The sequence below is a fragment of the Oncorhynchus mykiss genome, chromosome 3 (genome assembly GCF_057628025.1).
Source record: "Oncorhynchus mykiss isolate SJ-2025 chromosome 3, ASM5762802v1, whole genome shotgun sequence".
Taxonomy (NCBI): Eukaryota; Metazoa; Chordata; class Actinopteri; order Salmoniformes; family Salmonidae; genus Oncorhynchus; species Oncorhynchus mykiss.
The window spans coordinates 73,494,544-73,518,036 of NC_143024.1; the positions used below are offsets into that span (position 1 = coordinate 73,494,544).

At 44.1% G+C, this 23,493-nt stretch overlaps 1 protein-coding gene across 2 annotated transcripts in view; it reads right to left on the reverse strand.

Moving 5' to 3' along the window:
- Positions 1-164: 164 nt before the first annotated feature.
- The window catches only part of LOC110520320 (dual specificity calcium/calmodulin-dependent 3',5'-cyclic nucleotide phosphodiesterase 1A), a 65,542-nt gene continuing 42,213 nt past the window's right edge, over positions 165-23,493 (reverse strand). For both annotated transcript variants that reach the window (XM_021597551.3, XM_021597553.3), the window contains 13 exons: positions 21,780-21,962; positions 20,210-20,276; positions 19,639-19,755; positions 11,117-11,257; positions 10,864-10,964; positions 9,211-9,336; positions 5,016-5,117; positions 2,772-2,892; positions 2,395-2,476; positions 1,988-2,108; positions 1,253-1,446; positions 810-1,091; positions 165-503 (listed from right to left, as the gene is read on the reverse strand). In XM_021597551.3, the coding sequence (XP_021453226.1) occupies positions 448-503; positions 810-1,091; positions 1,253-1,446; positions 1,988-2,108; positions 2,395-2,476; positions 2,772-2,892; positions 5,016-5,117; positions 9,211-9,336; positions 10,864-10,964; positions 11,117-11,257; positions 19,639-19,755; positions 20,210-20,276; positions 21,780-21,962 (1,693 nt within the window). In that variant the 3' untranslated portion in view covers positions 165-447. The remainder of the gene's footprint in view (positions 504-809; positions 1,092-1,252; positions 1,447-1,987; positions 2,109-2,394; positions 2,477-2,771; positions 2,893-5,015; positions 5,118-9,210; positions 9,337-10,863; positions 10,965-11,116; positions 11,258-19,638; positions 19,756-20,209; positions 20,277-21,779; positions 21,963-23,493) is intronic.

Consider the following 23,493-nt stretch of genomic DNA (forward strand, 5'->3'; position numbering starts at 1 on the left):
TAGCTGTCGGCAACCATTCCAGTTCTACTCTAGGGTAAAATATGTTTGTCTAGCATGAGATCAAGAGAGAACACACACTGTTGCAATTAAGAACCGTGATCGTCCTAATGTACCATACAAACCCATCTGAAAGAGAAGAGAGAATGAATATAGACACAAACTACTTGTGGTGCAAAGAGGAGCAAGAAGATCCCCATCTTTAATAAATAACAATACAATAACAGACTGGAAATAAAATCAATCAGAACAAATTTACAATAAAAAAAGCTAACAAACAAATATGGTGAATCAGGGGCGGCAAACAATTGGCCCAGTGTCGTTAGGGTTTGGCCGGGATAGGCCATCATTGTAAATAATAATTTGTTCTTAACTGACTTGCCTCGTTACATGAAGGTAAAGTAGAATAAAAATCAGGAAGTGGCAGCATTGTTGGGTCGCTTATCAGAATCAAGGGCTCTGAAGAGACTCCTCCCCTGACTCAAGGACTGCCCCAGGGCCTGCTCCTGCAAGCAACAACAGTTACCATGACAACACAGAATCACACAGCTGTAACCTTGACAACCCTCCACTCCGCAGTTCTCTCTTGGACACTTGGTCACAGATCGTTGTGACTGACAATACGATTCTAGAGATGAGAGAAATACTACATAGCTATAGCCTACGGACAGGACACAGAATTATAAAAAGACATGACATTGGTAGGTTTCACTGTGATATTGTACTGTGTTCTGTTACGTTGCACTACATTATGTTGCATTTGTTGTATTGTATATTGTGTCATGTATCATATCGCTAGCTAACATTCCTACCGTTCCATGGTAGGCGTTCAGGAGTGATGGAACCAGGTGATGTTGTCTCTTTATCCTCACACGGGGACAGAGAACTGTGAGGATGGTGGTCCAGCTCTGAGTCCTCCTGGGAAGAGTTATTGGAGTTTGTGTTGTTCATCAGTTCATTGAAGGGCTCTGATTGGAGCTCCTGGCTGTGTCTCTCAGGGCTGGTGTGAGTCAATGTAACCTCTGTTTTCATCTGGGACTCCTCCATCTCCTCTGGGTCAGTGTTCAACTCAGCTCGCTCTTTACTCGCCAACTCTGAGGAAACGAGAACACAAGCAAAAAGAACATATAATGTCATACATAGACTTATGACAATGTAAAGAACATAACACTGAAAGAAGGAAAGGTATTCATGAGACTGAAGAAGACAAGGAAGAAAAAGATGAAGAAGAGCAACAACAAAAAGACAACTATACCTTGTACAGAGAGCTCCTTCCATCGGTCTTTGTTGTGTTGGATGACCTCTGCCAATGTGTGTCTGATCCGTTTCAGGTCGATGCCAGTCAGGCTATAGTCTGTAGTGAGCCCCTGGTCAACCCCCTGGCTGGATCCTCGGCCACTATGTTTCTGGACTGACTCTACCACCGTCACCGACCCACTACCCGTCAAACTGAGCAACAGAATAGAAACACAGTCTATTCTGTCAAATACATGACACCAACTCCTTGTGAGGATGTCCTAATATGGACATCAATTAAATAGAACAGAAAATACTGGAGTAAGACTTGGTTGCTTATTCCACAACTTCGATCGACCATAGAGACTGAAGATCGAGAAAGTGGTAAGCCTACTGATGCATGTTGATTCTGTCAGACATGTTAAACTGGGAAAACTGTGATTTCAAATCAATCAACCAAATGTATTTATAAAGCCCTTCTTACATCACTGATGTCACAAAGTGCTGTACAGAAACTCAGCCTAAAACCCCAAACAGCAAGCAATGCAGGTGAAGAAACAGGGTGGCTAGGAAAAACTCCCTAGAAAGGCCAGAACCTAGGAATAAACCTAGAGAGGATCCAGGCTATGAGGGAGGGCCAGTCCTCTTCTGGCTGTGCCGGGTGGAGATTATAACAGAACATGGCCAAGATGTTCAAATGTTCATAGATGACCAGCAGGGTCATAGTGTGTATAATATTAGGAATGTGTCCCACCTTGACCTGCGTACGCCAGTATCATGTGACTTTAAGGTATCCTCTATTAGAGGGGTAATGATCTTCTCGGTCGTGTCCACCAACACAGAGAATGTGGGTTCCACTATGAAGTCAATGAACCCTGCGAGACAGACAAACATTTGAGAAGAAAATCAGGCATGACTCGCTCACACTGAAGATTATAGTTTTCAGAGAAACGAGAGTAAAACATGTGTGTGTGATGTAACAATAATTTATGAAGACAGGCAGTGTAGATTCCCATGCTTTATCATATCAAGGGAAAAATATGAAATACTTTCTCAAATGTCCACATGGTGGCCCATTTGAGCTATGGCCTGTCGGAGAATACAAACCCATCCTGAATGAAACCGCTCACAGTGAGGCCAATAACAGGGTGTGATGCTCACCTATTTGTGACTGTGCGATCATGGTAGCTTTACGATCACACAGAGGAGAGAATGGCAGCCCTAACTCAACCTCTTTATCGCCCTGTAAGAAATCAACAACACCAGCCTTGGTAACCATACCAATGTAGAATGGCAGGTTACTGTATACTGTAGCATTATGTACTACAATACCCATAATGCTCTGTATAACATAACCAGTTCATCCGAGTGAAGATATCCCTGAAGCTATCAGAATGGTGTCCCATTTCCTTAACAATACAAGTTTAATTAGGATTGGATACATACAGAATACAGTGCTGAAACACTAAAGTTTCCCTCTTCCATGGTTTCTGTCAGTGACTACACACTGTAGTGGTGGGACTATGCTGGTACTGTACCTGTCGGAAGAACTCCTCCATCAGGGCCTGTGTCCATCGGTAGTGCAGCTTCCAGGCCTTGGCTGGGTGACTGATGTCAGCTGCATGCAGCATCAGAGATAGGGCTTTAGCCTTGTCTACTCTGTAGATACAACAGTACATCAGCTAACACACAAAATTATACACTGAGAAAGAGTGACGCACTCACACACACAAACATATAGGATTGAAGGCACGTTCTAGGGCGCGTTCTCAGAGCATGCGCAGAACAGCTGGCAGGCATATTCACTGTAATTTTCAACCTCTTCTTGTCCCTGTCTGTAATTCCCACATGTTTTAAGATGACCACAGTCATCCCTGTTCCTAAGAACTCTAAGGCTTCACACCCCAATGATTACTGCCCTCTAGCTCTCACATCTGTAATCATGAAGTGCTTTGAGGGGCTGGTTATGGCACTCATTAACTCCACCATCCCAGACACCCTAGACCCACTCCAATTTGCATACCGCCCCAACAGATCCATTGACGCAATCTCAATTGCTCTCCACATTGCCCTCACCCACCTAGATAAGAGGAATACCTATGTGAGAATGCTGTTTATTGACTACAGCTCAGTGTTCAACACCATTATCCCCTCCAAGCTCGTCACCAAGCTTAGGACTCTGGGTCTGAACGCCTCCCTCTGCAACTGGATCCTGGACAATCTGATGGGCCGACACCAGGTGGGGAGGGTAGTCAACATCACCTCCACCACGCTGAGCCTTAACACAGGGGCGCCACAAGGGTGTGTGCTTAGTCCTCTCCTGTACTCCCTTTTCACCCACAAATAACTCTAAAACCATTATCAAGTTGCTTTCGACAACGTTGGTAGGCCTACAGGGAGGAGGTCAGTGACCTGACAGTGTTGTGCTGAAGCAACAACCTCTCCCTCAACATCACCAAAACCAAGGAGCTGATTATGGACTACAGGAAACGGGGGGACGAGCATGCTCCCATCCACGTCGACGGGGCGGCAGTGGAGCATGTAGACAGCTTCAAGTTCCCAAGTGTGCAAATCACTAAAGACTTAAAATGATCCAAACACACACGTGCATTCGTGAAGAAGGCATGACAGTGCCTCTTCCCTCTCAGGAGGTTGAAAAGGTTTGGAATGGGCCCTCAAATCCTGAAAAGGTTCTACAGCTGCAATATTGAGAGCATATTGACTGGCTGCATCACTGCTTGGTATGGCAACAGCACCGCCCATCAATCGCATGGCGCTACGGAGGGTTGTGTGGACAGCCAATACATCACTGGGCCGAGCTCTCTGCCATCCAGGACCTCTGTATCAGGCAGTGTGAAAAGAAAGCCCGGAAATGGTCAAAGACCCCAATCACCTTAGCCATAGACTATTTTCTCTGCAGCCGCATGGCAAGAGGTACTGACACCAACAGGCTCTTGAACAGCTTCTATCCCTAAGCAATACGACTGATAAATAGCAAACAAAATAGCTACATGGACCGAGTTTACCTTGTATCTATATTGAGCGTTGCACACTCACGGCCCTACACACTCAAACTGTCACTCAAACGCACACACACAAACACTCGCTCCATAATTTACTCACTCACACATAATATGCACATACATTATACTGACTCTACACACCCACTCACATGCAAGCTACTGCTAATCATTATCCTGTTGCCTAGTCACCTTACCCCTATACATATCTACCTCTATCACACCTGTATCCCTGCACATTGGCTCCCGAGTGGCCTAAGGAACCGCGGTCTAAGGAACTGCATCTCAGTGCTAGAGGTGTCACTACAGACACCCTGGTTTGATTCCAGGCTGTATCACAACCGACCGTGATTGGGAGTCCCATAGGGCGGTGCACAATTGTCCCAGTGTCGTCCGGGTTTGGCCGTCATTGTAAATAAGAATTTGTTCTTAACTGACTTGCCTAGTTAAATAAATGTTAAATACAAAAAACATGAACATACACTATGGTATAGGAACTGACTTTTTAAATATTTCCTGTACTGTTTATAGTATGCTTACTTTGTATTTCTTATTCTTATTTCTCATGTTAGTTTTTTCTAGTATTACATTGTTCATGATTATTGCATTGTTGGGCTTTGAGTTTGCAAGAACGGCATTTCACTGTACTTGTGCATGTGACATAAAAACTTGAAAGAAAGGCATGGTCCAGAGAGCCAGGGTTAAGGGTAAGGGTTCAGAGGTTAGGGGTCATAGGTCAGGGTCCAGAGACAGTCCACTCACCCCTCAGGCTGCTGCAGGGCGTTCCTCATGCTTTTGATCTGCTGGAAATGGCAGGACATGTCTGTACTCATCACCATCTCAATCACCAGGGTCCGCAGCTCTCTGACAAACAAAGACACAGACAGGTTAGAGAGATGGCAGGACGTCTGTACTCATCACCATCTCAATCACCAGGGTCCGCAGCTCTCTGACAGACACAGACAGGTTAGAGAGATGGCAGGACGTCTGTACTCATCACCATCTCAATCACCAGGGTCTGTAGCTCTCTGACAGACACAGACACAGACAGGTTAGAGAGATGGCAGGACGTCTGTACTCATCACCATCTCAATCACCAGTGTCCACACCTCTCTGAAAACACAGGAAAACAGAGTCCGTTTCCACCTAGCCTCCACTACAGCTGGTCTTGGATTCTCCAGGACAAGAACACAGTGTGATGTCTAGCACCACTTCCACTTCCAACAACATCAAGCATAGCATTTCTTTACAGTACCTAATGATGGATGTGAGCCTATGGGACTTTCCATAATCACTGATAGACTGAATGTGAAAACAACAGATGTAGACCTTAGTGAATGTTTACTTACAAGCCCCTAACCAACAACACAGTTTAAAAAATATGAATAAGAATAAGAAAAGGAACAAGAAATTAAAGAGCAGCAGTAAAATAACAATAGCGAGACTATATACAGGAGGTACCGGTACAGAGTCAATGTGCGAGGGGGGGGGGGTCCCCGGTTAGTCGAGATAATTGAGGTAATATGTACATGTAGGTTATTAAAGTGACTATGCATAGATAATAACAGAGAGTAGCAGCTGCGTGAAAGACGGGGGCAATGCAAATAGTCTGGGTAGCCACTTGATTAGATGTTCAGGAGTCTTATGGCTTGGGGGTAAACGCTGTTTAGAAGCCTCTTGGACCTAGACTTGGCACTCCGGTACCGCTTGCCGTGCGGTAGCAGAGAGAATAGTGTCTGACAATTTTTAGGGCCTTCCTCTGACACTGCCTAGTATAGAGGCCCTGGATGGCAGGAAGCTTGGTCCCGGTGATGTACTGGGCTGTACGTAGTGCCTTGCAGTCTTGGAGGCCGAGCAGTTGCCATACCAGGCAGAGATGCAACCATGCTCTCGATGGTGCAGCTTTTCAGTCTCCTGAGGGGGGAATAGGTTTTGTCGTTCCCTCTTCACGACTGTCTTGGTGTGCTTGGACCGTGTTAGTTTGTTGGTGATGTGGACACCAAGGAGCTGGAAGCTCTCAACCTGCTCCACTGCAGACCCATCGATGAGAATGGGGCGTGCTCGGGCCTCTTTTTCCTGCAGTCCACAATCTCCTTTGTCTTGATCACGTTGAGGGAGAGGTTGTTGTCGTGGCACCACACAGTCAGGTCTCTGATCTCCTCCCTATAGGCTGTCTCATTGTTGTCGGTAATCAGGCCCATCACTGTTGCGTCATCGGCAAACGTAATGATGGTGTTGGAGTTGTGCCTGGCCGTGCAGTCATAAGTGAACAGGGAGTACACGAGGGGACTGAACACGCACCCCTGAGGGGCCCCTGTGGGGAGGATCAGCGTGGCGGCTGTGTTGCTACCTACCCTTACCAACTGGGGAAGGCCCATCAGGAAGACCAGGATCAAGTTGCAGAGGGAGGTGTTTAGTCCCAGGGTTCCTAGCTTATTGATGAGTTTTGAGGGCACTATGGTGTTGAACGCTGAGCTGTAGTCAATGAATAACATTCCCACATAGGTGTTCCTTTTGTCCAGGTGGGAAAGGGCAGTGTGGAGTGCAATAGAGACGGCATCATCTGTGGGTCCGTTAGAGCGGTATGCAAATTGGAGTGGGGCTAGGGTTTCTGGGATAATGGTGTGGATGTGAGGCATCCCCAGCCTTTCAAAGCACATCATGGCTACAGACGCGAGTGCTACGGGTTGGTATTCATTTAGGCAGGTTACCTTAGCGTTATTGTGCACAGGGACTATGGTGGTCTGCTTAAAACATGTTGGTATTATAGACTCAGACAGGGAGAGGTTGAAAATGTCAATGAAGACACTTGCCAGTTGGTCAGCACATGCTTGCAGTACAAGTCCTGGTAATCCGTCTGGCCCTGCGGCCGTGTGAATGTTGACCTGTTTAAAGGTCTTACTCACATCGGCTGCGGAGAGAGTGATCACACAGTCGTCCGGAACAGCTGGTGCTCTCATCCATGTTTCAGTATTATTTGCTTCGAAGCGAGCCTAGAAGTAGTTTATCTCGTCTGGTAGGCTCGTGTCACTGGGCAGCTCTCGGCTGTACTTCCCTTTGTAGTCTGAAATGGTTTGCAAGCCCTGACACATCCGACGAGCATCGGAGCCGGTGTAGTACGATTCAATCTTAGTCCTGTATTGACGCTTTGCCTGTTAGATTGTTCCTCCGGAGTGCATAGCGGGATTTCTTATAAGCTTCCGTGTTAGAGTCCCACTCCTTGAAAGCGGCAGCTCTAGCCTTTAGCTCTGTGCGGATGTTGCCTGTAATCCTGCTTCTCGTTGGGGTATGTACAGTGGAGGGAACAAGTATTTGATACACTGACGATTTTGAAGGTTTTCCTACTTACAAAGCATGTAGAGGTCTGTAATTTTTATCATAGGTACACTTCAACTGCCTATTGTCCTGTAGCCCATCCCAGCCTTGTGCAGGTCTACAATTTTATCCCTGATGTCCTTACACAGCTCCCTGGTCTTGGCTATTGTGGAGAGGTTGGAGTCTGTTTGATTGAGTGTGTGGACAGGTGTCTTTTATACAGGTAACGAGTTCAAACAGGTGCAGTTAATACAGGTAATGAGTGGAGAACAGGAGGGCTTCTTAAAGAAAAACTAACAGGTCTGTGAGAGCCGGAATTCTTACTGGTTGGTAGGTGATCAAATACTTATGTCATGCAATAAAATGCTAATTAATTACTTAAAAATCATACAATGTGATTTTCTGGATTTCTGTTTTAGATTCCGTCTCTCACAGTTGAAGTGTACCTATGATACAAATTACAGACCTCTACATGCTTTGTAAGTAGGAAAACCTGCAAAATCGGCAGTGTATCAAATACTTGTTCTCCCCACTGTACGTACGGTCACTGTGGGGACGACGTCATCGATGCACTTATTGATGAAGCCAATGACTGATGTGGTGTACTCCCCAATGCCATCGGAAGAATCCCGGAAAATATTCCAGTCTGTTCTAGCAAAATAGACCTGTAGCTTAGCATCTACTACATCTGACCACATTTGTATTGACCGAGTCACTGTTGCTACCTGCTTTAATTTTTGCTTGTAAGCAGGAATCAGGAGAATATAATTATGGTCAGATTTGCCAAATGCAGGGGTAGGGAGAGCTTTGTAAATGTCTCCGTGTGTGGAGTACAGGTGGTCTAGAGTTTTTTTCTGCTCTGGTTGCACATTTAAATGCTGATAGAAATTTGGTAAAATGGATTTAAGTTTCCCTACATTAAAGTCCTCGGCCACTAGGAGCGCTGCCTCGATGAGCGTTTTCCTGTTTGCTTATGACGGAATACAGCTCATTGAGTGCAGTCTTAGTGCCAGCATCGGTCTGTGGTGGTATGTAGACAGCTACGGAAATTACAGATAAACTCTCTAGGTAGATAGTGTGGTCTACAGCTTATCATGAAATACTCTACCTCAGGTGAACAAAACCTCAAGACTTCCTTAGATATCGTGCACCAGCTGTTGTTTACAAATATACTTAGTCCGGCCCCCCCTCCCCTCTTGTCTTACCAGACATAGCTGATCTATCCTGCCGATACAGAGTATGTTGATAATGATGTCGTTCGGCCACGACTCCGTGAAGCATAAGATATTACAGTTCTTAATGTCCCGTTGGTAGTTTAATCTTCTGCGTAGGTCGTCGATTTTATTTTCCAATGATTGCATGGTAGCTAGTAGGACGGAAGGGGGTGGGGGTTTATTCGATCGCCTATGAATTCTCAAAAGGCCGCCCGACCTCCGTCCTCTTTTTCTCCGTCTTCTCGTCACGCAAATGACAGGGATTTAGGCCTGACATGCCACACCACACCACATTCGCATCCAAACCTAAAGTAAAGGCTAAGTATCTAGGTTATGTTACAGTACTAGCCCCTTCGTTCTTTGAAGTGGTGATCTCAATCTCTTAATCAAATGTATATTATAAAGCACTTTTGACCTTCTTAACTCACCGCCAGTCATCTTTTGACAGGTTGACCAGTATGTTCATCTCATCCTCTTGCATAAGTCTGTACGCAGCACTAACATGGTGGTTCTCCAGGACTGACCGGTCGTTGTACAGGATGGCCACCTCTGACCTGGAGAGAGGAAGAGAAGGGGAAAGAGAAGGTGTGGATCACCGTGTGATCAGTCATTGTGCTGCATGGCGGTTCCCAGGCAAGATTATTTTACCAGGTAGCCAACCTGTATGGCAACAGTAACTAGGAAGCAAAACTGGTTGAAATGATTTATTTTCAACCAGTTTAGAAATTACAACAGCGATTATGATACGATAGCGATGGTGGATATTTGAGATGGGGTGGCAGGTAGCCTAGCGAAAGGTTGCTTGTTTGAATCCCGGAGCCGACAAGGTGCACATTTTGTTGATGTGCCCCTGAGCAAGGCACTTTACCCTAATTGCTCCTGTAGGTCACTCTGGATGACTAAAATGTAAATGTGATGGTAGCGAAATGAGAATTCCAGATTTTCCTAATGCAGAACAGGGCCACATCAGAAAGTAGTTGTTCTGAGACAAATAATATTTTATTTATTTTTCTAAATTGTATTATAAGTAAAAACAGAAAAACTAAATGACAGTTACTAGTACATTACTCCAGTGCTAGGGCAGTTTGTAGTACTTTACTCCAATGCTAGGACAGTTTGTAGTACTTTACTCCAGTGATAGGACAGTTAGTAGTACTTTATTCCAGTGCTAGGACAGTTAGTAGTACTTTACTCCAGTGCTAGGACAGTTAATAGTACTTTATTCCAGTGCTAGGACAGTTAATAGTACTTTATTCCAGTGCTAGGACAGTTAGTAGTACTTTATTCCAGTGCTAGGACAGTTAGTAGTACTTTACTCCAGTGCTAGGACAGTTAATAGTACTTTATTCCAGTGCTAGGACAGTTAGTAGTACTTTATTCCAGTGCTAGGACAGTTTGTAGTACTTTACTCCAGTGCTAGGACAGTTAGTAGTACTTTACTCCAGTGCTAGGACAGTTTGTAGTACTTTATTCCAGTGCTAGGACAGTTAGTAGTACTTTATTCCAGTGCTAGGACAGTTTGGAGATTGAAAATAATCAGAGAGGGAAAGTTTACTAAATACCTTCATTGTCCATTTCACAACAACCCCTCATTTCTAAAATACGAGTAGCCTTTCTGATCAATTTATATTAGACTAGAGAGTCATGCAGAGGGAATGAAGGGTTTAAACTAAAGGGCTCCTCTCTCTCTCCCTCTGCTATCCCTTATCACTGAGGTCAGTGCTGCAATTTTGAGTATTCTCATTGTGCACTTCATTTTAATGGGTTCTTTAAATGGGTGCCTTCACTTAAATGGGCTCTTTATATGGCCATGTTCCCTTAAGGCTCCATTGGCATTCATTAGTCAGGGTCAGACTGACTGCACTGTCTGTCTGTCTAGGAGGCAAAAGCTGTACAATACAAGGAAATCTTCAGTTTAACATTAGTATTGGTAGTATGGAATGAATGAAAATGGAAATAAATAATATGTCCATTAGGTACAGTAGCTAAGTGTTCAGGAAATCAGGAATAAAAATGCCTACTGAAAGAAGCAGAAGTTTGCACCGTTCGTAGAAAACTTCAGGAAGAATACTGACACACACCTGGTCTGAATGTGAAAGTTGTTGGTTGTCCCAGTGTGTTCAAAGTCATGGATAGCTGCAGCAAACACCATGGCCAGGATGTCCAGTTCAGTGAGCCAGTGCTAGAGAGACAGAGAGTAAATGTAACAAGAAACACAATCAGAATCCTCTATCCTTTGATCTGTCTATTATGCTGGGGTGGGGTGGGGGGGGATTCATAGCATCCCTATTGCACCAACCTGCATGTGTGTGTGAGTGTGCATGTGAGACTCACCATGATGCCAGTGTGAAGCATCAGATAGTGTGCTGTCTGTGTGACGTCGGCAGCGTGGATCAGGTTATGGTAGGGGTTTCTGTGTTTGCTGTAGCCCAACTCTAGAGCCTCTACAAAGGACACCAAAGATGACACTGGTATCTGGGGAAAAACAGCGAGGTTAGGACATCAGAGATGACAGTGGTATCTCAAATCAAATCGTATTAGTCACATGCGCCGAATACAACCTTACAGTGAAATGCTTACTTACGAGCCCCTAACCAGCAATGCCGTTTAAAACTAGTAATTAAAGAGCAGCAGTAAAATAACAATAGTGAGACTATATACGGGGGGTACTGGTACAGAGTCAAGGTGCGGGGGCACAGGTTATTTGAGGTAATATGTACATGTAGGTAGAGTTCTTAAAGTGACTATGCATAGATGATAACAGCAGAGAGTAGCAGCAGTGTAAAAGAGGGGGGGGGGGGGGGGGCAATGCAAATAGTCTGGGTAGCCACTTGATTAGGTGTTCAGGAGTCTTATGGCTTGGGAGTAGAAGCTGTTTAGAAGCCTCTTGGATCTAGACTTGGCACTCTTTTTTTTATTTCACCTTTATTTAACCAGGTAGGCTAGTTGAGAACAAGTTCTCATTTACAACTGCGACCTGGCCAAGATAAAGTAAAGCAGTGCGACACAAACAACACAGAGTTACATATGGAATAAACAAACATACCGTCAATAATACAATAGAGAAAGTCTATATACGGTGTGTGCAAATGAGGTAGGATAAGGGGGGTAAAGGCAATAAATAGGCCATAGTGACGAAATTATTACAGTATGGCAAATTAAACACTGGGGTGATAGATGTGCAGAAGATGTGTGCAAAGTAGCGATATTGGGGTGCAAAGGAGCAAAATAAATAAAATAAATAACAATATGGTGATGAGGTAGTTGGATGGGCTATTTACAGATTGGCTATGTACAGGTGCAGTGAGCTGCTGTGACTGATGGTGCTTAAAGCTAGTGAGGGAGATATGAGTCTCCAGCTTCAGTGGTTTTTGCAGTTCGTTCCAGTCATTAGCAGCAGAGAACTGGAAGGAAAGGCAGCCGAAGGAGGAATTGGGTTTGGGGGTGACCAGTGAAATATACCTGCTGGAGCGCGTTCTGCGGGTGGGTGCTGCTATGGTGACCAGTGAGCTGAGATAAGGCGGGGCTTTGCCTAGCAACGACTTATAGATGACCTGGAGCCAGTGGGTTTGGCGACGGATATGAAGCGAGGGCCAGCCAACGAGAGCTTGCCGTGCGGTAGCAGAGAGAACAGTCTGAGCAGAGAACACTAGTGTGGCTGGAGTCTTTGACAATTTTTAGGGCCTTCCTCTGACACTGCCTGTTATATAGAGGTCCTAGATGGCAGGAAGCTTGGCCCCAGTGATGTACTGGGCTGTTCGCACTACCCTCTGTAGTGTCTTGCAGTTGGAGGCCGAGCAGTTGCCATAGCAGGCAGTGATGCAACCATGCTCTCGATGGTGTAGCTGTAGAACATTTTGAGGATCTGAGGACCCATGCCAAATCTTTTCAGTCTCCTGAGGGGGGAATGGGTTTTGTCATGCCCTCTTCACAACTGTCTTGGTGTGCTTGGACCGTGTTAGTTTGTTGGTGATGTGGACACCAAGGAACTTGAAGCTCTCAACCTGCTCCACTGCAGCCCATCGATGAGAATGGGGCGTGCTCGGTCCTCTTTTTCCTGTAGTCCACAATCATCTCATTTGTCTTGATCACCTTGAGGGAGAGGTTGTTGTCCTGGCACCACACGGCCAGGTCTCTGACCTCCTCCCTATAGGCTGTCTCTTCATTGTCGGTGATCAGGGCTACCACTGTTGTGTCATCAGCAAACTTAATGATAGTGTTGGAGTTGTGCCTGGCCGTGCAGTCATGAGTGAACAGGGAGTACAGGAAGGGACTGAGCACACACCCCTGAGGGGCCCCTGTGTTGAGGATCAGTGTGGCGGATGTGTTGTTACCTACCCTTACCCCTTGGGGGCAGCCCATCAGGAAGTCCAGGATCCAGTTGCAGATGGAGGTGTTTAGTCCCAGGGTTCTTAGCTTATTGATGAGCTTTGAGGGCACTATGGTGTTGAATGCTGAGCTGTAGTCAATGAATAGCATTCTCACATAGGTGTTCCTTTTGTCCAAGTGGGAAAGGGCAGTGTAGAGTGCAATAGAGAATGCATCACCTGTGGATCTGTTGGGGCGGTGTGCAAATTTTGAAATGCTCTCACACACACAAAAATATTTTCTCATTTTGTAGTGTAGGGAATTACATCCCCAGAGTTGACTTCATTAAAGAAAATATAACTCCTGCGAGATATTACATCTGGCACACTGTTTATTGTCCAAATTGTCATGTGTGCCAGAGTTATCTTTTCTCCAATGAAGTTGGAGAGACCGAGAGAGACACGTGTGGGGGGCTTCATGTGTACTGTAGCTTATGTGTAAGCTTAACTCCTTTTGTTTAATCAGACTAAGAGCAGAGTAGGGCCCAGAACACCGCTCTTCCTAAATCAAAATATGAGCATCATGCGTCACACACGTTCACATTCACAATGAAAGAGCTGAGCTCCTCCGGATATTTGAGTATCCATTTAAAGCCTAGCTGTCACATTGATTCTAGGAACAGTATGGCTGTGAATGACAAAACCCACACGTGACAAGGCCAGGGCCTTCCGACTGACTGTTGAGCAATAGCATGGAAGAATAACAAGTGATTGGATTTATATAGCACTTGTCTACCAAGTGAGGTACTCAAAGCGCTTTACATAGTAGTCGGAAACACCTCATCCACCACCAATGTGTGGCACCAACCATTGGTGATGCATGGCGACCATTTTTATGCCAGAACACTAATCACACATCAGCCAGAGTGTGATATATGTCAATTAGGAAGGAGGGGGATGATTAGGGGCCATGTTGGGATTTTAGCCATGACACCAGGGTTAATAGCCCTACTCTTGGGATTTTTAATGACCACACAGAGTCAGGACACCCGTTTAACGTCCCACCCGAATGATCGCACCCTACGCAGGGCAATGTCCCCTTCACTGCCATGGGACATTGGGACCTCCTGGCCCTCCAACATCACTTACAGCAGCATCTGGTCTCCCATCCAAGGACCTGCCAGGACTAACCCTGCTCAGCTTCAGAGGCAAGCCAGCAGTGGGATGCAGGGTGTTACAGTGCCTTGCGAAAGTATTCGGCCCCCTTGAACTTTGCGACCTTTTGCCACATTTCAGGCTTCAAACATAAAGATATAAAACTGTATTTTTTTGTGAAGAATCAACAACAAGTGGGACACAATCATGAAGTGGAACGTGGAAAATGAAGTGGAAAATCAAGTTTTCAGTTCTTTCCACAGATTCTCGATTGGATTCAGGTCTGGACTTTGACTTGGCCATTCTAACACCTGGATATGTTTATTTTTGAACCATTCCATTGTAGATTTTGCTTTATGTTTTGATCATTGTCTTGTTGGAAGACAAATCTCCGTCCCAGTCTCAGGTCTTTTGCAGACTCCATCAGGTTTTCTTCCAGAATGGTCCTGTATTTGGCTCCATCCATCTTCCCATCAATTTTAACCATCTTCCCTGTCCCTGCTGAAGAAAAGCAGGCCCAAACCATGATGCTGCCACCACCATGTTTGACAGTGGGGATGGTGTGTTCAGCTGTGTTGCTTTTACGCCAAACATAACGTTTTGCATTGTTGCCAAAAAGTTCAATTTTGGTTTCATCTGACCAGAGCACCTTCTTCCACATGTTTGGTGTGTCTCCCAGGTGGCTTGTGGCAAACTTTAAACAACACTTTTTATGGATATCTTTAAGAAATGGCTTTCTTCTTGCCACTCTTCCATAAAGGCCAGATTTGTGCAATATACGACTGATTGTTGTCCTATGGACAGAGTCTCCCACCTCAGCTGTAGATCTCTGCAGTTCATCCAGAGTGATCATGGGCCTCTTGGCTGCATCTCTGATCAGTCTTCTCCTTGTATGAGCTGAAAGTTTAGAGGGACGGCCAGGTCTTGGTAGATTTGCAGTGGTCTGATACTCCTTCCATTTCAATATTATCGCTTGCACAGTGCTCCTTGGGATGTTTAAAGCTTGGGAAATCTTTTTGTATCCAAATCCGGCTTTAAACTTCTTCACAACAGTATCTCGGACCTGCCTGGTGTGTTCCTTGTTCTTCATGATGCTCTCTGCGCTTTTAACGGACCTCTGAGACTATCACAGTGCAGGTGCATTTATACGGAGACTTGATTACACACGGGTGGATTGTATTTATCATCATTAGTCATTTAGGTCAATATTGGATCATTCAGAGATCCTCACTGAACTTCTGGAGAGAGTTTACTGCACTGAAAGTAAAGGGGCTGAATAATTTTGCACACCCAATTTTTCAGTTTTTGATTTGTTAAAAAAGTTTGAAATATGCAATAAATGTCGTTCCACTTCATGATTGTGTCCCACTTGTTGTTGATTCTTCACAAAAAAATACAGTTTTATATCTTTATGTTTGAAGCCTGAAATGTGGCAAAAGGTCGCAAAGTTCAAGGGGGCCAAATACTTTCGCAAGGCACTGTATGCAGCTGGCTCGTATACACAATCTTGGCAATTTGGTAGTACTTCAGCAGTTTTCCTCCTGTTATGTCAGTCACTGACAGTCAATCAATTAGCCCATCTCAGCTAACATTTTATAGATTGCTGGGTAAGTTAGTCTAGCCATGTCACGCCTACTCCCGTTCCGGTGCTCAACGTCGCCAGTCTACTAACCACCGGTCCTGGCAATCATCATTACTCACACCTGCTCCCCATCGTTACGACACCTGGACCTCATCATCACCTTGATTACTCTCCCTTTCTTTAGCCCTCAGTAGCCTCAGTCATTAGGCAGTATAGGTTTTGTTCACATTCTGTACACCTCTACTTTTTTGTTTATCTTTAAGATTCTTATTATTAAACTCACCTTCTGGACATGCTTCCTGACTCCCAGCATATACAATACAAGCCAGCTATCTGAACACTGTACAGTAGTAATCATGTCGACTTAGAATCAAATCAAAATTTATTGGTCACATCCACGTGTTTAGCAGATGTTATTGCGAGTGTAGTGAAATGCTTGTGTTTCTAGCTCCAACAGTGCAGTAATATGTAACAATTTCGCAACAATACACACAAATCTAAAGTAAAGGAATGGAATTAAGAATATATAAATATTTGGACGAGCAATGTCAGAGAGGCATAGACTAAGATACAGTAGGATAGAATATAGTATAAACATGAGATGAGTAATGCAAAATATGTAAACGTTATTAAAGTGACCAGTGTTCCATTATTAAAGTGGCCAGTGATTTCAAAGTCTATGTATAAAGGGCAGCAGCCTCTATTGTGCTAGTGATGGCTATTTAACAGTCTGATGGCCTTGAGATAGACGCTGTTTTTCAGTCTCTCTGTCCCAGCTTTGATGAACCTGTACTGACCTCGCCTTCTGCATGCATGATAGCGGGTTGAACAGGCAATGGCTCGGGTAGTTGGTGTCCTGGAGGGCAGGTAGTTTGCCCCCGGTGATGCGTTGGGCAGACCGCATCACACTCTGGAGAGCCCTGCGGTTGCGGGCGGTGCAGTTGCCGTATCAGGCGGTGATACAGCCCAGGGTTTTAGGCGCCAAGCCAAATTTCTCCAAGCCAAACCTCCTGAGGTTGAAGAGGCGCAGTTGCGCCTTCTTCACCACACTGTCTTTGTGGGTGGGCCATTTCATTTTGTCAGTGATGTGTACGCAGAGGAACTTGAAGCTTTCCACCTTCTTCACTGTAGTCCCGTAGGGGGGTGTTCCCTCTGATGTTTCCTGAAGTCCATGATCAGCTCCTTTGTTTTGTTGACATTGAGTAAGAGGTTATTTTCCTGGCACCACACTTCCAGGGCCCTCACCACCTTCCTATAGGCTGTCTTGTCATTGTTGGTAATCAGGCCTATTACTGTTGTTGTCTGCAAACGTGATGATTGAGTTGACCGGGCACACAGGGCACATGCCTAGGGGCTCTGACCCCCAGGGGGCACCATTGATTTTGCGAGTCACTCCCACTCAGATATTACATGAACATGGCATAAATCATGGCAAAATGTGTGGAACGGCAGGGGATATAGCATTAAAACTGTAACATTTTCTCTCTATCCATGGCCAAATTTGTTGAATCGTATAAAATTGGCAAAACACAAAAAAAGGTGCTAAGTGTACAGTGGGACAAAAAAGTATTTAGTCAGCCACCAATTGTGCAAGTTCTCCCACATAAAAAGATGAGAGAGGGCTGTAATTTGCATCATAGGTATACTTCAACTATGACAGACAAAATGAGGGGAAAAAAATCCAGAAAATCACATTGTAGGATTTTTAATGAATTTATTTGCAAATGATGGTGGAAAATAAGTATTTGGTCAATAACAAAAGTTTATCTCAATACTTTGTTATATACCCTTTGTTGGCAATGACAGAGGTCAAACATTTTCTGTAAGTCTTCACAAGGTTTTCACACACTGTTGCTGGTATTTTGGCCCATTCCTCCATGCATATCTCCTTCCTCTAGAGCAGTGATGTTTTGGGGCTGTTCCTGGGCAACACGGACTTTCAACTCCCTCCAAAGATTTTCTATGGGGTTGAGATCTGGAGACTGGCTAGGCCACTCCAGGACCTTGAAATGCTTCTTACGAAGCCACTCCTTCGTTGCCCGGGCGGTGTGTTTGGGGTCATTGGCATGCTGAAAGACCCAGCCACGTTTCATCTTCAATGCCCTTGCTGATGGAAGGAGGTTTTCACTCAAAATCTCACAATACATGGCCCCATTCATTCTTTCCTTTACACGGATCAGTCGTCCTGGTCCCTTTGCAGAAAAACAGCCCCAAAGCATGATGTTTCCACCCCCATGCTTCACAGTAGGTATGGTGTTCTTTGGATGCAACTCAGCATTCTTTGTCCACCAAACACGACGAGTTGAGTTTTTACCAAAAAGTTATATTTTGGTTTCATCTGACCATATGACATTCTCCCAATCTTCTTCTGGATCATCCAAATGCTCTCTAGCAAACTTCAGACAGGCCTGGACATGTACTGGCTTAAGCAGGGGGACACGTCTGGCACTGCAGGATTTGAGTCCCTGGCGGCGTAGTGTGTTACTGATGGTAGGCTTTGTTACTTTGGTCCCAGCTCTCTGCAGGTCATTCACTAGGTCCCCCCGTGTGGTTCTGGGATTTTTGCTCACCGTTCTTGTGATCATTTTGACCCCACGGGGTGAGATCTTGCGTGGAGCCCCAGATCGAGGGAGATTATCAGTGGTCTTGTATGTCTTCCATTTCCTAATAATTGCTTCCACAGTTGATTTCTTCAAACCAAGCTGCTTACCTATTGCAGATTCAGTCTTCCCAGCCTGGTGCAAGTCTACAATTTTGTTTCTGGTGTCCTTTGACAGCTCTTTGGTCTTGGCCATAGTGGAGTTTGGAGTGTGACTGTTTGAGGTTGTGGACAGGTGTCTTTTATACTGATAACAAGTTCAAACAGGTTAACGAGTGGAGGACAGAGGAGCCTCTTAAAGAAGAAGTTACAGGTCTGTGAGAGCCAGAAATCTTGCTTGTTTGTAGGTGACCAAATACTTATTTCCCACCATAATTTGCAAATAAATTCATTAAAAATCCTACAATGTGATTTTCTGGATTTTTTTTTTCTAATTTTGTCTGTCACAGGCCTCTCTCATCTTTTTAAGTGGGAGAACTTACACAATTGGTGGCTGACTAAATACTTTTTTGCCCCACTGTATATCTCAAACCTAAAAAGGTTATTTGGCTGTCCCCATAGGAAGAACCCTTTTTGGTTCCAGGTAGAACCCTTTTGGTTCCAGATAGAACCCTTTTAGGTTCCATGTAGAGCCCTTTCTACAGAGGGTTCTACATGGAACCAAAAAGGGTTCTCCTATGGGGACTGCCGAAGAACCCGTTCGGAACCCTTTTTCTAAGAGTGAATGTAGCCCTTCAAGTAAAGTGTAACCATATTATCATAGGATTAAAATATAATCCTGACATTCAGATCAAAGCACAGTAACTGTATGTGTTTGTGATAAGCTCACCCCTTGTCTAACAGAGGACATGTAGAAACTATAGTATAAAACCAGACAAAGAGATGAGGACAGAGAACAGAAACAGTGTTAGGTTGAGTGCATATGTCTTCCTCTGAGGTACCCAGACCAGAGGCCTGTGGTGTAGAGTAACACACACACACACACACACACACACACACACACACACACACACACACACACACACACACACGCACACACACACACACACACACACACACACACACACACACACACACACACACACACACACACACACACACACAGAGGCTTGGGGTATAGAACAGGCTGAGAGGGTGATTAGGAAGAACACTTAGTCAACAAACAAACAACAAACACCCTAATTATAGAATGAGAGACTGAATAGAGACTAACCCTGAAGCGGTTGATCAGGTCATATCGGGTGAGCAGTTCGTAGACCAGGAACTTTAATGCGTGTTCACTGCTGGCCTCGTGGAGGACAAACACATCAAAGGACCAGTTATCTACATCCTGTAAACAATAAGATATCAGGGATGATGACAGCACAGAATTAAATAGAACACACATTGTGTTCTATAATAAAACACATATTGATTGTCATCGCTATGAATGTCAGAATATGATGTTATGATAAAGTCTAAAATAGCTGTAAAATCAGGTACATCTTGTACAGATGTAATAAAGCCTTTATTCTGCAATGATTATGCATGATATGACAGTTTATCTATTTAATGTTTTAGGATGTCATCATTCCTATCTCAAAGTGTAGCTTGACTGATATCATCATCTTTCATTTCTCATAGGTCCGGTTTCCTGGACACAGATTAAGCAAGACAAGAGATTCCCAAATTAGCAATATTTTTTTTGTCCAGGACTAGGCTGAATCTGTATCTGGGAAACCAGTCCCCAGTGTATGATGTATAATAGTAATAGTAATACTATAGTAATATGACATATCAGGCACCTTCAAAGCAGCGATGGCAGCTGGAGGGTACGTCAATCCAGCCATGTTAGATGTCCGCCTGTACATCCTGAAGATAGGTACACAACCATTAGGTGGTTAGACAATAGAACTGTGATGCACCCAGCAGGCAAATCGGGTTGAAATAATGTTATGATGAACACTGCTTGTAATGATTTCATTTCAATGAGTTTTGCCCACTGGGGCAGCTCCTGTACATGTACTTTGTATACATAGAAAACTGTACACACAGACAACAAACAACAGCTGATGATTTCAATTGTATTCTTCCCACTATGGTATCAAAATGCTACAGTCACATAATGCCACAATGCCTCAGTTTTCAACGATTACCAGTAATGGGATCAACAGTAATTTAATTTTTAAAAAGATTAAAGGCTTTTGAGCAGGCATTCTTTGCAGATTACGAATATTTTGGCACTGGACAGAACCGAACCAAAGGCTGGATGTTGAAAGGGGTGAAGGGAGGGATGAGACAGGGCTGTTAAATAAGGCCAAAGAAAGACTGTATTTGGGCTTTGGCAACAACAACAAAGAAAGGTGTGACATGTCGGAAGCCCAGCCAAGTTATCTCTGTTCTTCAAGTGGGCCTTGGTCAAGAGTAGTGCACTATATAGGGAATAGGTTGCAATTTGGGATGCATCCTACATCTAGTTTATAAAAGAGAAGGAGAATCTGCCATGCTGGGCTTTGACTGTATTCTCTTCTCTCGTCTCCTCTGAGAGTGTTTTCAGTCATAGACCAGTTCATTTTTCTCAGGGGAATCTGGGCTGAAGAGACCATACTCTCTGACAGACATATTGTATAACTGTAAAGACAGATCTTACTATGGAATATGGACACACATTTTATAACTCAAATTCTACTGTTGTCCACAAAAGAAGAAACCATCCAAACCTGTTGTTTGACACATTTGAATAATATACTAAGCAATGTACATTCCAACTGTTGAACTGAGAATGCCTGCATTGTGGATTCCATTTTGGAATATTAATTTCAGGAGATACTGTAGCCTAGTAGTTGCCATGGAAATAAAAGTGAGACACAGGCCATAGCAACAGCTCTTGAGAAGATTTCAGACACATTGCTGAATATGATGTTTATGTATTCATGTTAGTGCCCACTGTAAGTAAGAATTCACTATTGACCATTTTTATTGACTGGCAGAATGACAATTAATACTATTAGACTACAAGCGAAAGCAATTGAGGGAAGCTCATTGCTCAATATTATTTATGTATTCATGTTTGTGCACACTTACTGGAAAGTTTTTTTAAATAACCATTGTTCTAGGGCAGAATGACAGTTACGTGTTTCTTTTAAGAGCAACACAAGAAGTTCTAACAAGAGCTTCTAACAAAAGTGTTAATGGTTTGATGGTGTGTTTTTTTTTAACTTAAATGTATCTGCATACTTATCAATGTAGATAGCCTACTGTAATTCTTTGTTTATTTTCCCATATATAATAAAAGTACATCCTCCAGTACCTCTTGACTGTGGTTTGTTGTGTGTGTGTGTGTGTGTGTGTGTGCATCTGTGTATATGTTTGTACCTCTCGACAAAGATGCCAGCCTGCACGGCATGCACGATGCTCTTGAACCGTGGTTTCTCCTCGGGTCGTCTCCTGACCACGCCCATCTTCCTGGTGAAGGTCGAGGCCAGCCAATCCCGCACCTCCATTGGAACAGAGTCCGTCTGGATGTCACTGAGCTCATCCTCAGTGTCCAGAAGACGCCTGTGAGGGGGAGGAACAAGGGACAGTCAGACTCCAGGTCACTCGGAACACACAAATGTAACAGTCCCATACTACCTGATATTCACCTGTTACATACCTGTAACAGTGTCACATTCCCTGTAATTCACTTTTTACCCATAAGTAGTATAGCTTACATTTCCTGCAAAAGTATGCTAAATGCCACTCACACTAATAGCATGTACTGTCGCTAATAAAAGTGTAATTTGTTTCCATTGCTGACTGTGATGTGATGAGATGAGAGGCCAGGTCTTGTAAATGCCTGTTTACCTGTCCTGGTATGGAACCCCTGAACCATCATCCTCACTATGTGATCCCCAGTAAATGTCATTCTAAAGGCTGAATGGACTTCTTAAGTGTTAACTGACAGGCTCTCTTTCCATTGCAATTTGTTTAGCTGAGGAAACCGCCTTGGTGAATTATTAACCGTAAAACAGATCCTCAGCTGTAATGAGAAAGAAAATGTGGCCAATGAAGGAAAAGGTAGGCAGATATTTTGAATGTTGTGATTTTAGAATGTCAACATTAGGTTAGACGCTAACGTAAGGAAATGAGGCTTACGGAATCACGATAAGGGTGCAGGACTTCCTTCTGCAAGTAATTATTCTGAAATTGAAAAACCGGGCTACCGTGAAAATAAATGATCATATATTATGATAATGGAAAATGCAATTACTACACAAATATGATTCAATCAAAGTCTGCATCCAAAATGGCACCCTATTATTGCACTGATGTAGGGGAAGGGTTCTGCATTGAACCCAAAAAGGTTCTATCTGGAACCAAAAATAGTTCCTCTACGGGGACATCCGAAGAACCCTTTTAGGTTTTTTCTAAGAGTGTAGATAGTAAATAAGGTGCCATTTAGGGGGGGGGGGGGGGGGGTGAGCTCTGCAATCAGACTACAGGCTATGCAACACCTGCTTATCACTGGAGAGCCCAACTGAGCTGACTCACTCTGCAGTCTGTATCAACAACTACAGCCACAACAACCCAGACTGAGAGGGATGTATGGCTCAGTAAGACTTTAGTTTTATAGTCTCCTCCATGGAGAGATGGAAAACTTCACACGTGGAGTTTAAGAAGTAAAGTATGGAGTGCTCCTTCGAGTAATCGGACGTTCCCCCATGACGGGGGAGACACCCAGAGAGAAGTGAAACATCCAGAGAGAAGTGAGACACCCAGAGAGAAGTGAAACATCCAGAGAGAAGTGAGACACCCAGAGAGAACTGGAGGACTTTGATCAGCAGACACAAAGACACAGTTTGCATAGAAAAAGTATATTTTCAAACTGTCTGAGCTAAGGCACCAAAACAGAGTAGTACTGCACTTGTGGTACTCCACTGGTTGTACAGCACTCGATTTGTCAAGGAATTTAATTATCAGAATAGGTTACTATCTATGAGTACCATATTTTATGTGAGTTGTATTTGTGCAGTTATTTCCCATACCTTTAACGGTGCAGAGTACAAAATGTTTGATGTAGTTATTGAATTGAATTCAGCTGAAATTT